The sequence below is a fragment of the Apteryx rowi genome, unplaced genomic scaffold, assembly GCF_003343035.1.
Source record: "Apteryx rowi isolate R43461 unplaced genomic scaffold, aptRow1 scaffold_378, whole genome shotgun sequence".
NCBI lineage: Eukaryota > Metazoa > Chordata > Aves > Apterygiformes > Apterygidae > Apteryx > Apteryx rowi.
The window spans coordinates 731,772-749,334 of NW_020450285.1; the positions used below are offsets into that span (position 1 = coordinate 731,772).

General features: G+C 36.8%; 1 protein-coding gene across 1 annotated transcript in view; it reads right to left on the minus strand.

The window, feature by feature from the left end:
• The window catches only part of CNTN5 (contactin 5), a 195,976-nt gene that overhangs the window by 44,502 nt on the left and 133,911 nt on the right, over positions 1-17,563 (minus strand). The window contains exon 11 of the mRNA XM_026073782.1: positions 10,218-10,338. Within this exon, the coding sequence (XP_025929567.1) occupies positions 10,218-10,338 (121 nt within the window). The remainder of the gene's footprint in view (positions 1-10,217; positions 10,339-17,563) is intronic.

Here is a 17,563-nt window from a genome sequence, read left to right on the forward strand (position 1 = left end):
TAACTGAAATATTTTTAGTTGCTGGGCTTCTTTGTGGTGTTTGCAGCTACAGACAGCTTTATATTTCCCATGATATTCCTTCAACAAAATTATGTTTACATGAACTATGGCAACATGTTTGGAGTTTTGTAATAGTTCAGTTCTATAGCTTCTTAGTAAAAGAGACATTGTGTCCTTCACACGAGAAAGTAAATTAAAGTATTCACTTTCCTCTGCTTGCTTGGTAAAATCTATGAGCAACAAATTGGCATTAAATGCTGGAAAGATATGGTATTTAGAAATAAAAACAACAACAGTAACAACAAGACCAATGAATGTCTTGTTTTAAAGATATTTTGAAAAAAATTGATATTATGGATGTATGAAGGAAGAACATTGTCTCCACAGTACACTGAAATCATCCCCGCTGGAGTCCTGTGTACTGGGTTGGGTCATGGGAAGAAGGAAGCTTTCCACTGCAGAGGAGGGTGGGTAGTTTATGAAGACCAGCTGCTCCAAAGCTGGGATTGTCTTCCTCCTGCTTAGCAGGTTTAACTTTGCTCCTTATAAAAGTCTTTCATCTTTAGTTATAAACGATACTGAAATAAAATAGTGCCATCCCCTTGGACACCTTGTGGCTCTTGGCCTTCTGGAGTTCGACCTGCATTTGTGGTCTTGCCTTCCTTCCTGAGAGAAAACACAGCAGAAGGATGATTCCAAGGACCCATGTCCCCTGCACTCCTCTCTTTCTGTTGTATATTTGCTGTTCTGTGATGAGATGGGTCAGGCCCCCATCTCAGAATAGTAGGTCCAGGGGCTAATTTAATAAAMCAGGACAATCTTCGATCCCCATCATCTATTGTTTCAGGCTATCTGCAGATGTAGGAAAATTTTAGTGAAATTTTTATTTGTAGCCATGAGGGAAAGTTTAAAGGAAAGCTGGAATCCTGTTATAATCATATGTTTTCACTGACTTGGAGCCATAGGCTCAGTATTATATCATGGTCCCAAGCATAAACAACATTAAAGGAAAATATTTTAGTACTTCTCCTCTTCGACAATATTTTTCCCATGCACACAGAATACTGTTAAAGAGTTTCTAGCCACTGTATTATGGGAACAAGAACAAGCTTCTGCTTATACAAAAATATGTAAAAATATAGTTTTGCAGATGTCTCCTCTTAAATTCTCAATATATTTTGTTGTCAGAGTTCTCTCATGTTTTCTAAACCTTTCAAATGCATTCCTAGTTATGACAATGTGCCATTATGCTTTCTGAGATGTGTGCTCTTACACAGTCTGCAGGAGGACTGCTAAAAAGTGTTTCCATTTCTAACAGCAGGCATTCTTGAAAATGGATTAATAAAGGACAAAAGCCTCAGTGATGACAAATGTGTAGCAGGTAGCCAGGACCTGAGTGCTATGCAGATGTCACTCATTTTTGTAGAAATCTCATTAAATTTTATGCTTGGTTGTAATCATTCATAGTGTCAGCCGGATGGCTAATGCAGAGAATCTTTTCTCCCAAGGGCTGTGTTATTGTTCAGGATGTCTAAAACAATTTTTTATTTGAGAATAGCCAATTGAGGAAAAAATGCACAGTCTGCTCAAATGCTCCTCTGGAAACTACACAGAAAATGACTGGTCATAAACGCACTACAGTGCAGTCGACCTTCATAGAGAAGACATTTGGGGCTACAATAGGCTCTTATGCAGCTCTAGGAACATTGGAAACCCAGCATAAAGAATATTAGTCAGCTATCTTCTTTCAGAGCAATTCCACAGATTGATACTTCATTTCAGGACATGCATGACTGCATTTTGGCAAACTTGTTTTATGTGTCTTTTTATTGTTGGAATGATCATCCTGAGAGGTCCTTTAGATTACTTGCCATGATACAATGTTAATGTGAGAGCTCTTGAAAGACTATTACCCATAATAGCCTTAGTCATTCAGTGAGGCAGTGCCCTTTCCTGTGAATCCCAAAATGTGCATTGATTTACTCCACTACAGTCTGACCAGGATAACTCTTACTTTTACCAAACCACTAAAAGCACAATATGTAGCACTTTACGAACACAGAATTCTTGACCTGAAGATCTTGCTTTCTGAGTGAGAAGGCGCATTGGCTTAGTAAAAGCAAAGCACGGRGAAGAAGGTGAAAGACTTTCTAAGAAGAACTGCGGTGCACTTTCAGAGAGGATCAGAAAGAAAGTGTTAGACAGAAAAAAGAAGGGACAAAAGACAATTTACCAGAGTAATATGACAAAAGGTGTCATTCTGAAAGAAGACGAAAGGTAAGGAAAAGGAGGAACAGACAAAGAGACAGTAACTACAGAATAATGGTAAAGGTGCTAGAGAAGACAAGAGCTTGACTCTTTCTTGTAGTATAAAGCCTTTTTGCTCTCCCCAGCTGCAGCAGATGAAAAAGCATTTGCATGTGGTGGGGAACAAGGAGGATGGTGAGGAAGTGTGGTGCACGGTGAATGCAATGGGCACTGTGGCTTTAGCTGATACATGCTCTGCCCCGTTCCCTACTGTATGGTGTACCCAGGTGGTAAGATAGGCATGTAAGTGACCCCTGGGGGGTGGAGAGGTTACACCCCAACCAGCAGCAGGACAGAAAGGAAGGTTAGACTCCAATTTGGAGGGTAAGGAGCAGAGGACATTGATGATCCAGCCTGGATAGTCTTGATATGACTCATTCTAGGAATGAGGTCAGCAAAAATCCCTGGTGTCCTGAATGAGTAGACCTTTAGTTGTACATATGTCATTTTGTGCTCCTCTGATGATTCTCCTGCCTCCAAACCAAAAAATAGGAGACGTGGGCAAGATGACCTTGAGAGTGGTTGAGCTTTGTGAGACCAGATGCCAGACTGCGGCTCAGACACTCTGAGCTGGCTCATTGTGTTGTGACAGCTGTGACTTAACATAAATGCATGAACAGTGCATGGAACATGAACAGCCATCCCACCTTAGGAAAAAAAGCACCTTAGGAGAAAAAGCCTGTGTATCACAATATGAATGACATGATTAGCTGTCACCCTGGTATTGTGTCTCAATTTGGGTAAGAAATGGAGTATTTAACTTGCCCCTTTCATAGGAATTTCCTGTTGACTATCTTTAGCACAGCAGTGCTTTGCTTGCTGGCCATCCCAACTGTGCTGCCTCCATCATCCTCTGTAATGCCAGCCCAGGCAGCACTGCTCCCAGAACAGGATGGGGCTCTTTCACGCACTGAGTTCATGAACATCAGCACATCTGATCTGTACTTTTGTACTTGTTCTGAGCCCTTTCTGACTGAAATTTTAAGTAACTTCACTTTTGTAAAGAAGTAGCTTAGAGAGAACAAAGGATCTTTTTAAAACTCATATGAATCTCCTTCTCTTTCACAGCATTTGAGATATTAGAACAAAGGTCTTGTTACAAGATCAGACTCCTAGAAGTATTTTAGTCTAGAGTCTCTGGGTTAGTGGACTGATGTTCCAACTATGCTAATATACTATACTCCAATATTGTAGATCATTCAGCTACTAAAAAGGCCCAAAGCACAGATCTGAACCCTGACATTGATTGTCACGGCTATTACATCGTTAGTCAGTCCCTATCATAGATTTAGCCCTGTGCCAATTATCCCATTTGCACCCAATGCCAAGGCACAATTAATGGATTAACATGGGCTGGGACAGATCCCAGTAGGCATCGGCTTGTCCTGCTTCGAGATGGGAGGGGAACAGGGAATTTAGCTGTTTAGATGGGAGCTCTGCTATACCAAGTAACCTCTGGGAAATGTTTACTGTTTCGGATGTTATCCTGTGAGTCCAATTAATGGGGTCTGTACTTATGGCGCCTTCAAGGCCTTTGCTACAGCTCAAATGTAATTTCAAGGACCAACAGGAATCTGCTGACCTTGTTTACGTTTCATTTAATAATGTTGTGGCTGATGGCCTTTAAACCCAAGTGCTTGTCTTTAAGTTTTATTGGCAATATCACAACTGAAAGGAGGAGTGTGGTCAACTTAACCAGCAGTTCCTGCGTTATATTTGCTCCAGGTCAGTGGAGTTCAGAGGAAACATTAGTTCTCCAAAAATATATCATGAGAGTGGGTTTCTTGCTTAGATTGGTAGTTTTGCCAGTCTACAAGATGAATAGCTTTAACCTCTTTTTTATTTTTAGACCACAAAATCTGTACTTTTAAACCACATTTTGTAGTCACAAAGGCTTTCATCCTTTTATGCTGCAGGATTGCTCTCTGCTCCATTTCAAGATCTTACAGCTTCCAGGTAGCTGTTTGATCTTAAAGCTCATTTTACTTACAGTAGGCATGCACACTGCATTTCGTTAGCTTTCTGTGCACGGTCTTACAATACGTGCTGTTCATAGTAGGAGAAAGCAGATTTTCTTCTTATTTTGAAGCAATCTTCCTGCCATGAATGTTCTACTAATATTTATATAGTTCAAAGGATTTTAATTAGCTTTATATATACTAGTAAATTTCCAAAGGTGTACAGAATTAATACAGAGAATTAAGAAAACTGGGCATTACTTTTTTCCTCAGGAAAGGCACAATGTCTATTGACAGCCATTATAACAACAGAAAATACATTTTGATCATTATGATTGGGTAGGAAAAGGATAATAAAAGCAAAAAATAGTGAACAAACCATTACTAAAATACCCAGAAAACACCTGGCATTTGAATCTAGTAAAGTCCCTAAATATACATCGCTGAAATAGCATTGGGAACAAAATTAACTATGTTAGTTCTCGGAGAACATAGTTCTTTTTGTAACAGAACTGGGTACTGAAATTACCAGTTCAAGAACATGGTGTGTCTTTGATTTTCTCCTAAAATATCTAGATTATAAAAAAATTGGAATTAGTAGAAGTGCTGAAACAATTTCTTTTATGTGATCATTGTCAAATACAAGGAAACACACAAAAAACCAAATCCTCAGCATTATATTTGATCTCTTTCTTAGTTACCATCTCAAATTAAATACTTGAACAAACACTCATGGTTACTATGATAGTGTAGTTTTCTTACAAACAGCTAATGGCTTTTTTCTTTGCTATGCTATTTTATAATTAGCTACTTTGTAGAGTCTGCCAATGCTACCATTGATATGCAGTTTACATTCCAGAAGGTGAAACTTTACATCAGTCATTTTGGGACCAGTATAAAAGGCTTCATTTTGCTAACTTGAAAAAACAGAGATCAGGCTACACTGTATCTGGAGCAATCGGAAAGAAGCTTTGAGAATTTGCAGATGTGCTTGCTGGTCAATAGTCTGTTGTAAAGCATCTGTAATGTAACATCCAGCATCTGGCTGGATAGTTTGGAATCAGTGCTATTTAGCAGCTTGGATATAAAATATTGTAATCCAGCTTTGCAAGACTAATTTACAAATAAGACTTAGGTGGCAGAATTTATTTGACTACTTAAACAAAGTTACTGAACCAGGTAACTTATTAGGATAAAAAGCTTTCAAGAATGAAATAAATATTAAAATGCTGGAGACTCAATACCCTTCATTAGGCACTGAACCTTTCACAGGTGTACAAAAATCCTTTTACTTCACAAGCTTATATTCCTAACTCAGCTATGATGATCCTAAAAAATATGATGATATAAGAAAAGGGTAACTGTGAAAAATAGCCTGCACTGGCATATGCGGTCTTACTGTCATGCTAACAATATTAAGGTTTATGCAGGAAAAATCCCCTCTCACTTACTTCTAAATGTTTGATGCACAGCCCCAATCCACATGAGATAACTATACCCAGCTAAGTTTTGCAATGGTCCTTTGCTACGCAAGGAGCTCCCTGGTGCTCTCTGAAACCGATGCTGTGGTGGTGGCACCACTCAGCTCAGCTCAGAGAAGCAGAAGGTAAACTCTAGTTTTAAAAGACTATAGGAAGCCTCAGACTGATCTTTGTAAAAGTTTGTTACACTCCTGTGTGTCATCCCTGACTCTTACTTCTATTTTTTCTTTGCTGAACTGTACAGATGCTTTTCTAAGCTGATTCTTCAAACTTGCAGAAGAAGGAGCAAGGAATATACAATAACTGCTGTTGGTAGAAGATTTGTTACTCAGTCTTTCTCTTATTGTAGCCTATGGCAAAACAACCTTCCAGTCAGTTCATTAGAAACTAAGCTGTTTCTTTCAAGAGTGTACTTTTTGCCAAAAGTGAATGTAAGAAGTGGCCTTCTCCCTTAGTTATGAGTTCTGCTAGTGTTTTCTAAAAACCTCCTTATAAGTAAGTAATGGATTTTATACTGATACATTAAATAACCAAAGGTGAAATACACTGCTGTCCTTCTTTAATGTAGTTGATTGGACCAATGTTGATATTTAATATAAGGTAATAAAGGTTGGCTCCCTCTGTCAGCCTTTTTCATGACAGAAATATTTGGTGTTTTAAATCTCTCCACACTGAAATATGGTGAAAGTATAGGATCATGAAGACATCCTTTGTCATAAAAAGAAAAAAGAATGCACAGACTGCTTCAAATTTCAACAGCATAATGGGAAAATAAGAACATAATAAACCCTTTTTGGAAGACAGGCTTTAAAACCAAATTAACTTACCAAGCAGGCATTGTCTTGAGGAAACCTGACACATTGCTGGCTACAAGATCACCTGAGACATCTGTGAGACGCAAGCCTCCTGGCTGGTACTTGGGTGTGTGGTAACCACATTTGTGATCACATCATTAGTGTCAGAATATGGCATGCATATTTATCTTGTATTAGAGCCTTCTGCTTTGGTAATCACGTCTTTGTGAAAAATTAGTACAGAGCTAGCAATGAGTACAGGGGTGCCAATGATAGATGGAAAACCAGCCAAGCTGAAACATTCTGCTGCTCTGCTTCCCTGACGGTTAATATTCACTGAAAGCTGAAGATCTGGGCGGACAAAATAAAGGCTGGTAACAAGACAAGGCATGTGACATGGGCAAATCATTCTTGGATTGACGTCAAGAATGGGAGTGACATTCATAAAAACCATAAATTGCTGTTTCTTCTTAAATGACTGACTAGACCTCATGTGCTGGGGCAAATGTTTGTCGACTGTGTAGCACATATCTTGTGTAAACATCCTTGTTTGCATGCCAAGCAGCTATTCTGTACACATTTTCCTCAGGTGAGCAAACAATGCAAGGCATAAAGGCAGTGAAATCAAGCAATGACTTGGTGTCAGAAATGTAAGTAAGTCCACAGCTGTGATTTTTGCAGTATTCATGCACTCCAGTAAAACTATTTCTTTGCCCATCAGACATGCATAGTTCATCTTACACGATTTGTAGCACATTTATGCAGGCCTGGTGCCTCAATAATTACTGTCATATGTGAAAAGCTGCTTTCTCTTCTGTATGTCCTTGAATTGTGTCAGTCTGCCCTATGTGCCTTCTTCTACTGCTTCAGGCTCTGATGACTGTCTTCCAGAAAATCTAGCAGTGGCATTTTAGACCTTATTATTGTCTGCCTCAATCCCCCGCCGGGAGGCAAACCCAGTGAAGAGGAATGCGTGCTTGAAATTTAGCTTTTTGAATTCATGCTTCAATGTATTGGCTTTAGCTGCTGACAATGGTCCCCCTGCCTCAGGACTATATCTACTTTTTTTGTCATGACCAACTAAATGAAAGAAACCGACACTGTGGCTGCTGGAGCTGACCCTAACCCCTACTCTACAAAGTCAGGCTCCCATTTGTTTGTCTCCTGACTTGTGTTCCTGATTACTCAGCCTCAAAAAGAGTTGCAGTAAGCACATGCTGGAACGTTTCTCAAATTGGTACTTCTAAGAGTTCAGAACTCTTTTGAAATCTTGCTTTGACCATGGGCTGTAATATTTAAAACACAGAGAAGATGTTTTACAATATGTATAAAATGGAAGTATTTTATCTGGAAACTACACATGCTATGAGGAATAATATGATTTTGGATTTCACTGACTTGACTGCATAGTGGAAGTGAGTTTTCTACATAACTTGTTGCTGATGGCCTCTTCTCCTAAACAATATCTGGTATCTCCAAAAGCTAAACCTAAAGAAGTTTGAAAGATGCTATAATTTAGGATCATCACACAGTGTCACCTTGCAAACCAGTTTGTGCACTCTACGAACTGAGATATGTGGAGAAAAAAGAATGAGAGATACTGAAATGAAAATAAAATACCTCTAGCAGTATAATGATAGATTTGATTCTCTTAAATATTTTGGATTTCTTGAAATGGTGAAATCTACAATGAGAAATCGCTAACAACTTTGCATTAATTCTGCTTTATACATTTGTTGCAATATAAAACAAAATAAAATCATTCTACATTTGTTGAAATCCACTAGCACTGTGGGATCTTATGTCCTCCATTTGCAAAAGTTTTAAAGATATCTTAAGGAAATTAACCACTTCAACAAACCAACCATATCCTATAATTTAATGAAAACTGAATTTTACATCAGGACAAAAGCATTCACACAATATAAACAAGCTTGTGAAAATGATACACACATTTCTTCCTGTATCCTATAATTATCCAGTCATATAAACAAGGAAAGGAGAACATAATAAGCAAAGTGTATTCGAATTTACATCCTATTATAAAGCAGTCATAGCTTTATAGTCATCAACAAGGTGGCATGTTAAGGAGACACCTGACTACATCCATTCTAGTACAGCTTATAATGTCCTCTTTGCTTTTATTTCAAACTTCTTACTCAGAAAAAAACATTTAGGTTCTATAGAAAATATAAAAACTCATTTATATGAAAATATAACCCATATTATTGAAAAAACAATTTAGTAGCCAGACGAGATAGTAATAGTAATTAGACTAGACTAGATAGTAATAAGCTAAGAGACTTTTTTCACTTAGTAAGTTCAGTGGCATTAAAGGTGAGATTGCCTTGCCTCCAGCTCTCGTCTGAGAGAGGCAAATGCAGCACATAAGACTTGCATGCTGCACAATGATGGCTCAGATTCCGTAAGACAACTAAAATTGCATTATATGCCTATGTTGAGGCAACTGGATAGCATCCCAGTAATGCCATAGCTCATATAAATCTGATGGTCCTCACAGTAAATTTATGGAAATATTTAACAGCTACTCTCATCAAAACGTGAAGAGCCCTGCACTCAGCCAGAAACATTCTTTATCATTTAAAGCATGTATTGATCATAAAAATGATGGATATGAAAACATCAAGTCTACAGAAGTGGTGGAATAAGATAAAATAAGTATTTTTTGAAATATTATAATCTTTAAATTGTTTAGTTGTTTTTTTTTTTTACCTGGAGTTTTTCAAATGCTAATAAAATATCTACCTTGATTTATTCAGCTTTTAAAAATTGTATGTTACCCAGTGAGGCTACCCACAGGTACTACCTAAAAGAGATCCATGTATTTTGACCTGGCAGCTGTCCCCAGTTTTAATGCTGGTAAGTGGGCTGCGTCCTCAGCTCCCAGCATGCATGGAGCACCCCCCGCCACCTCCCTCCCGCCATACACCCACAAAAGCTAGCACAGAATGCAGAAATTCCCTGCTTAAGGAAGTGCAACCATGGTGCTAAAGCATTACTTTATTGTAAGCTGATTGGTGTCCTCAGTATGATCTGGGATCCTGCAGAATAATGACTATACGTTCCTGTGTATCAAGAACTTTAAATTAAAGGTAAAGCAACTTAATGGATTTCAGGACCGGGCCTAAAGATTCAGCCAACACTTGTTTGTCCCAATTCTATGTGAGAAGAAAAAAATCCCTTTCATATTAGGGGATTTCTGTTTTGTTGTTTTTCATTTTACAAAATGCTAAGTGGTCCCTCCACTTAGAAAGTGAACGAATTTTCTCAAACTGTTAAACATGAGAGAATGGCTTGACCATAAGATAAAATACACAGGGGCACAGAATCCATTATACCTACCTTGCACAAACTTGTGAATGATAATTGTTTATATTTTAAGTAATCAGATATACTTTTTGTGCTATTATGTCTCTTAAGACCATATGTCTGTTTACCAATTGACTTTTGTTTCTCATTGCCATGCCATGTCTGTAGATCAGTTTACCAAGGAACTGTTTTCAAAGACAAGTAGGTTAATCACAGATTATTTCAGTATTACAAAATCTAAAGTACAGTGTACAGCACAAATGTCCCTAAAGTCCATATATTTAAATTCCCTGGTGCAATAATTTATGGTGACCATGTCTTCAGCCTGTACTGCTAGCAGTACTCACCCCGAACAAGCAGCTCCGCCTCATCCGATACCGTGTCTGCCGTGGTCTGTACCCTGCAGCCATATCGCCCAGCATGCACCAGAAGGATGTTCCTGATCATTAAATCTGCCGAGGATGCTTGCTGAAACAGGGATGAAGTGCCAGTTTAAAATTTAGTAAATCTGTGTGTTCAAGGTAATTCGCCATGGTATTTGGTGCAGTGTGAGAAGCTCATGATTGCAGCTTTCATCTTAACAACATTTATGTCCCTTAATATCTTCTTATGAGGATTATTGGAACACTGAATTTACACAGTTATTAATAGAGATTAAAGAAGGGGATTTCAGTTTTTTAATAACTCTGACTTTGCTTAAGCACACTATGCATATTTGCGTGCACAAAGAAAATGATTCCAAACTAGCACAAAGAAATTCATTTAGGAACCAAACAGAAATGTTTTGGGTGCAATCCCTGGTATTAGAAAGGTCCTACTAAGGCTCTTTCTTCCTCTCCCTCTTCCTTTTCCCTACAATGCAGTGATGCTTGTAATATATATCTGGAACAAAATCACAATAATTTAAAAGATAGTCTTGATTGATGTTTATTGATATCAGTATTTCAGTGAACAGTAATTACAATGCTCCAAATTATGAGTAGAAAAGAGAAAAATGGAAAATAGAACAGCCTTTTGGAGGATGAATGTCTTTTTTCTAAGTATTATTTTAGGAAATCAAGAGATGGTGTTAGAGTTTGCATGTACAAAATCATTGTTACATCCAAAGCTTACTGGAGTCAATAAATGCTATTCCATCAGATTTAGTAAGCTCAAGTCCATAGATATTATTGATCTAATATTATTTCTTTCTATTTAGGGAAAGGACATAGTATAAATGAAACTCACCCTGAGTACATGGTTAGTGTAGCAATTACAGTCTACTTTTTCAACTCTGTGTGCTTAAAATGCTTGCAATTTTTTGATGATGGGTATCAACAATTTTAACAAACTGTCATATGCATTTTTGTTCCTTTCAAAATATTTTTTCTCCTAAAAGTCAAATGAAAAATTAACCCAAAATCGACTTCCAATGCATGGCTTTTCTTTTTGAAACTCAAAGAGTCAATCCTGACAAAATTTCAACACTTCCTGTAACTTGCTCTAAATTTCCTCAGCATCGCCAGTGTGTATGATATGCAATCCTAACATGCTAAGCTTTTTCAGCATCAGTTGTTTCTTCTGAATCACGTCTTGTTTTAATACCTTTAATATATCAAGGTTCTATGTTATGTATTTTCATATTTTAATTTTTCATTTTGTTGTTGTTTGTCTGGAAAGTCAGTATTGCTGATTAATTCTCAAGGGTAAGTAATCTCTTGGTTTCTGAGAAATTTGAAAAGTTTTGATTTTAAGGGATAATAAGAAAGCTACTATGGTTGATTCAGAATCTTTTATAAGATTCTAGTCCATTCTTTCATGTCAGATGTAGGTCACAGAACTGGAAGAAACCTCCTAGGTCTTTGAATCTAGTTACTTGCTATTGCAAGCAACCATATCATGTAACCCCTGACAGGAACTGATAGAGCTTTATCATTATGTTTCATCATTTTTTACTTCTTTTATTCCATTTCAAAACATCATTTTAGGAATATTCTTCTAATTCAAGCACATTTTTTTAATGACAGCACTGTAATTTAACATAAGTACTTCTTCTTCATTTATGTTTCCTTCTAAGAAGCACTTATAGAGTAGAGTCATTTCCCTTCTCAGATTTCATTTACCTCGTTAACCAAGAAAAGATTGCCAGTCTCTCTTTGAATGATATCTTCCTCGGGTATTTTTATGCACCGATTCTAATTTGAGGCATTTTGATCTTGAATGACCAGAACTGTATCCTGTATTCAAGCTAAAGTCTTACCAGAGGTGTGCGTGTTGATACTCTTTTAGCTTTTTTTGGAAGTATATCACTGACCACAGGTAGATTCATATTTGCCTGTTTTTTGCCCACTTTTGCTGTGGTCAGATAGTTGCACTCAAATCTTCATCCTTCTCAACAATTTACAAGTTATGAGGTCCTAGATTATAGCCATCAATCCATATGTGCATGACTTTGCAATACGAAGACTTAAATTTCTTTCTTTTCTATGATTTCAGTTCTCAAGCCCAGCTATTTTTTCCTGTCTGTTATCTTCATCCTCTTATGTTTTGGTAATATGTCCAATTTTGTACCATACAGTTATCATTAGCATACTTTTATATTTTATGCCAAGGTCATTAAAGACAAGATGAAATAGGATTGGTTCCAAGATCTAGTCTTTTAGAAGTTATTTTCTCCTTTCTAGGCAGGGTAGGTCCTTTTCAGCACAACCTGTTGATATATCTTCTTTAGACCATCTTTTCTTCATTTTAATTTGAACTAAGACTTGCCATATGTTTAACTAATAATATTCCATATAACATCAAGGCAAAATATTTACTGCATTGTAGATAGCATAAATATAATACATTAGCAGCTATCATTATTATTATTATTATTATTATTATTATTATTTTAAAGATATAGATGCAATGGTTACTGTTATTTTTTCTCATAAACCGATAGGTTTTTTATCTGTTTTACTAGATATCATTGTTAATTCCTACAGAATTTTGGGAGATCTATTTTGCATCCTTTGAGCCCCTTAAGTCTTTAGAACTTATTTCAGCTTTGGACAAAGTCTTTTCTAATTCTATATTCAATCTCATTAGCTACCCAGCTACATATTAGCTATCATGTTCATCATTATTTCAAAAACAGTGCGAAGCATTTTATCTCAGTCTTTTCTTCATCCTTCGCTTATCCTCACACCTTAATACATAGGGGTCCTTCTTTACAGTAGTGTGTTCCTCTTTAGTTATTATTTTAAGAACCCTTTATTTTCTGGTTTAAGTTTTCTTGTGTGGCCTGAGCTAAACTTTGGTCAATGGTTAATGGAATACTCTATTTTACAGGTGAAATTTTAGAGCTGTATTGAGAAAAAAATTCTTGATTTTTACTCCCATCTTCAGTTCACAAATCCATCTCTCTGTGGATTTTTATATAATTTATATAGTTTCCAGTCTCTCTGATGAATCTTTCAGAAGAATTAGGATTACATTTATGATGAGAGTGCTTTCTAGTTCTGCAACATCTTTTTATCCATCATAGCTACAGTATTTTACTGCTTTGTTCTTCATGCTTTGGACTCAAAGGTCATACCTAGAAAGAAAATCTCTCTTCCAGTGTATTGTCAATATAGCTGCTACAAAAATTTATTTTACAGTAACTCTGTAGGCTCTTCCATTTCGGAAAAGGATGAATCTTGTCTATTGTACTCTCAAATAAGAAAACTTCCCAGATAATCAACCATGTACATGTCAGAGGGAATGCCAGAGAGTCATGCAGCAGAGACGGACAGAACTGGGGAAAGTGGGAGGATTAGCTAAGTATAAAACAGAAAACAATAATTTCAAATTTGCCTGATTAGGGTCCATTTTGGAGCAATGCTGGATAAACATTTTTTCCTTTTCCTTCTTTTGTCTTCATCTGTAAATACAGAAGTTTGAATAACGTTGGTAAAGGGTTTCAGACACTTGTTGTGAAACATCTTTGGAGATTTTGACAAGCTGCTTTGTGAGAATGCATAAAACCATACTCAGATATGAGGAAGCAAAAGAGAGGTAGGAGATCAAGGTTGCCACTGAGACCAAAGTGAATGTGGGCATGATCTATAGCTCAATAACCCTGTAGATCTAAGAGTGTGAATATAATGGTAGTGTTTTGCCTTTTGAAGTAGCCTCATCATGATATATCTGGAGGCAAGATGCTCAGCCCAGTCAGGCCATAACGCAATTCCTATATTCCTACTCTGGGGTTCCCAAAGSCTTTACAGCTAACTTAGATCACACCTATGGAAAAGAATATTCTGCAGCTGTAAATGTAAAAGAACAGCACACTGTAGCACTTCTCTAAGGACTCAGCTTGGGGATACGAAGTTTTTAACTCGTCTAGCACAACAGTGTTTATTAGCCATTGAGAAGCGGGTTATTCAAGATGATTAATGCTTCTGATACAAAGCCTTGGACATTAGAAGGATATGACCCGAAACAGTCCACATTTCTCCTCTCTCCTTTGAAGGTAATTTGCATCTAATGTGTGCCATGTTGTTAGGTGGGAAAAAAGGCACAATAGATAGCAACTGTCTGGTTTTATTGCTAAGGAGCTGTTAAAAAATCCTAGCCGTCACTCTAATTTCTAGAGGGTTCATGATTATACGAATCCTAATATTCTCATCAGGAAAATATATGTATTTCATCTGCATATCTACATAACTGGACAGATTGACAGCAATTGGAAGAATCATTCCTGTAGGAGCAGTGCAGTAAAATACATCCCCACGAAACACTTAAGTTTATTACAGAGTAACGAGATGTGCAGCCAGCATTACTTAAAATGCGAGTTCAAGGAAATTAAACTCACTGTGTTTTATACATATGGATGTATATTTAGGCGTTAGCATCTAGATCATGGAAAATGCTGAGACATTTTAGCTTCCATTCAGATTAGGAGAAGCTATGTTTGATCAGCACCTCTGAAAAAAAAAAAAGATATTATTTGCTCTTCAGTGGTGTCAAAGGTCTTTACAAATTTTAGGGTCTCTACTCTTTCATGAAGATTTAGAAAAATCATATAATAGCAGTTTGGTAATGGTTAACATATCCTCTGGGCATAAAATGCCGCATAACCGTAAGCTTTTATCCTGGTTTTATATAAAGGTTTTACAACATACGGAAACAGTAAGTAAAGGCTTCGTTAAGTGAGACAGGTGCTGTTGCTATTCTCATTTTCATACACTGGAATGTGAGGACTACATCATGTTGTCCTAAAAAGCCTTTATTGGGAATGAAGGAAATTCTTTACGTGGGAAAGGTATTAGAAGGACAAATGGGCCATCACAGCATCTGCAATATCTTTCTTGTGGTTATTAGTATAAGGAGGCCCTTATACATGGCTGATTCTTTGAACTGCTGTAAATATAGACGTGTCTGAATAGTCATCACTTTTATTTATGCTGAAAATTAGCCCTGTGCCTGAACTTTGCTAGGATTGGAACAAAGTGGAAAAAGAGGAGGAAGAGCCTAAAAATTTGGCAAACAAAAGAGTGGACTCAAGTTTTAGACTGGATTAAAAACAGTGAGTAGTTGAAAACAAAGATACTACAATATTAATGGTTCAAGGCTTTTTTCCCTTCCCTTTTCCTGTTTTTGGAGCTTTAATTTTTTGGTGGAAGTCTTAGAGTATGGATCATTTTTTTGAGCTTAAAATGGATACTTATATCAACTTATAACTGTAATAAGAGGTSACAAGGCCTCATCAAGGCCTGGGGATTAAAATGACGTTTTGGCTTTCCAAAAATTAAGAAAATTTCTAAAAACTCTAATTGCAACTGCTGTTTAAAATTAAGAGATTACAATCCAGGTTAAGAAAACTGCAAATCAGGAATGCAACAGAGACTCCACTAAGTAAAGTATCTGGGGTCAGAAGTTTTATCTTTTGCTTTTTTGTCTTTTGTCACTGGAAAAGATAGAATGCTTCAGCAAAAGCAAAGACATATTCTCCCCTTGGGGAATATAAAAAACTAGTGACATGGACACAAAAAGTGTAAGAAGAGCTCTCATTTTGATTAACATGACTTAGAACAGCCTGAGTGAATATGTGGTCCTAACGTTATTCAAAGCTGAAATTACTGATGTCTAAATTTCTATGTCTATGTCTACATTTGCACTTTTTAAGTGTACACTTTTGTGAGCATCTTTTTATTTAGCTATTTTTATGCTTTTCTGTGACAGGGCACATTTTACAATACGTACATGATTTTAAGGAAGCATTTGGTTATATTCCTTGGCATTCTGAATAAATATATTCCCCATTTAACCAAGTATCAAAAGTATATATGTTTGTTTAGTATAAGCTCTTGCTGTGTGGAATTTATCTTGTACTTTCCCAAAGACAAGGCTTTCAATGATTTTAAGGAAAGTTAAAGGTAACCTTCAAGGCCAATGTCACTTATGCACCTACTGTAACACTGAACATATTGCTGGTCTTCATTGAACAGCAAATACATAATAATACAGCTACTAATGTTCTCTGTCATGACTAATGATTCTTCTTTTTAGGGCAACAAACTATTGTGTCATTTATAGTATACTCTAAAGCACCCCATTCATCAGGTTCTGGGTGGCTCCAATGTTCAATTTGCTGTATCAATCTATTGCTCCTATCTGCTCCAGTATGGTGTGTTATCTTAAGTAACAGTTGTACCTGCTAAGTGGCTAGTTACCTTTATATGTAAGCCATTGCTCAGAGTAATTTCTCACGTGCATTGGTGCCACCTATAYGTAACATTAGCTGTTGATTTAAAGATACTTCCCCAAATTCATAAATGTTCCAAGGAACATGTGATATACATACTTTCTTCAACGAGAATCATTCATTTAGATTTGTCTATCATACCTATTGCCCTAATGTTGGTCATTTACAGAGAAAAAAAAAACTTGCAGAGAACTTATTGTCRGTGATTTTTTTAAACATTGCACATCCCGACTGAGAGGAAGCTGTATGTGGTTTTTTTTCTTTTCCATTTCATAAATCTGATGAGACTGTGAGTTGCTTTGCAGTAAATTAACTTTTACATATGGATCTTAAAGTGGAGAGAATTATACTTACTCTTCCTGTGAGACTGAGTTCATTATCTTGAGCCAGTTGCTAGGAAACCTCCCTGTTAATCCGTTCATTCATTTGCTGAATTTTTACCTCTAAGCCAACATAGTTCTTTCAGCATCCCACCTTTTCTTTTAAAGGCTTTTCCCAGTAACACTCTGTATTCTGCTTGCATCTGAAATGGAGCTCACAGTTCCACTGTAATGCCCTTGTCTAACATCTGGTAAATCTAGTAAATGCTGATGTTTACTTCCCTCTGTCTCTTCCAGGCAAGAATTAAACATTGCTTTGATTGGTGCATAGTTGTATACTGTACATTGTATACACTCAAACTACAGAATCRTATATGGAAAAATACACATGAAACACAGAAATCTTAAATCACTCTCTCCTCATTTTATCAATCCTAGTAACCATTTAATCTGTCTTTAATTCTTTTTGCTTTCCATGTTGACTGTAAAACTTCCCTTCCAGAATCCAAGCACAGTTCTGTGAATGTAACTGCTTTATCTTGGAAAGAAGGACAAAAAGGCAAGGAAGTTCAAAATACTTGGTAGTCGAGAGAGAAGCTGGCAGCACAGAAGGAAGCTTCTGAGCTGCCAGGGTCTGGAAATGTCATCTTACTTCTATCAG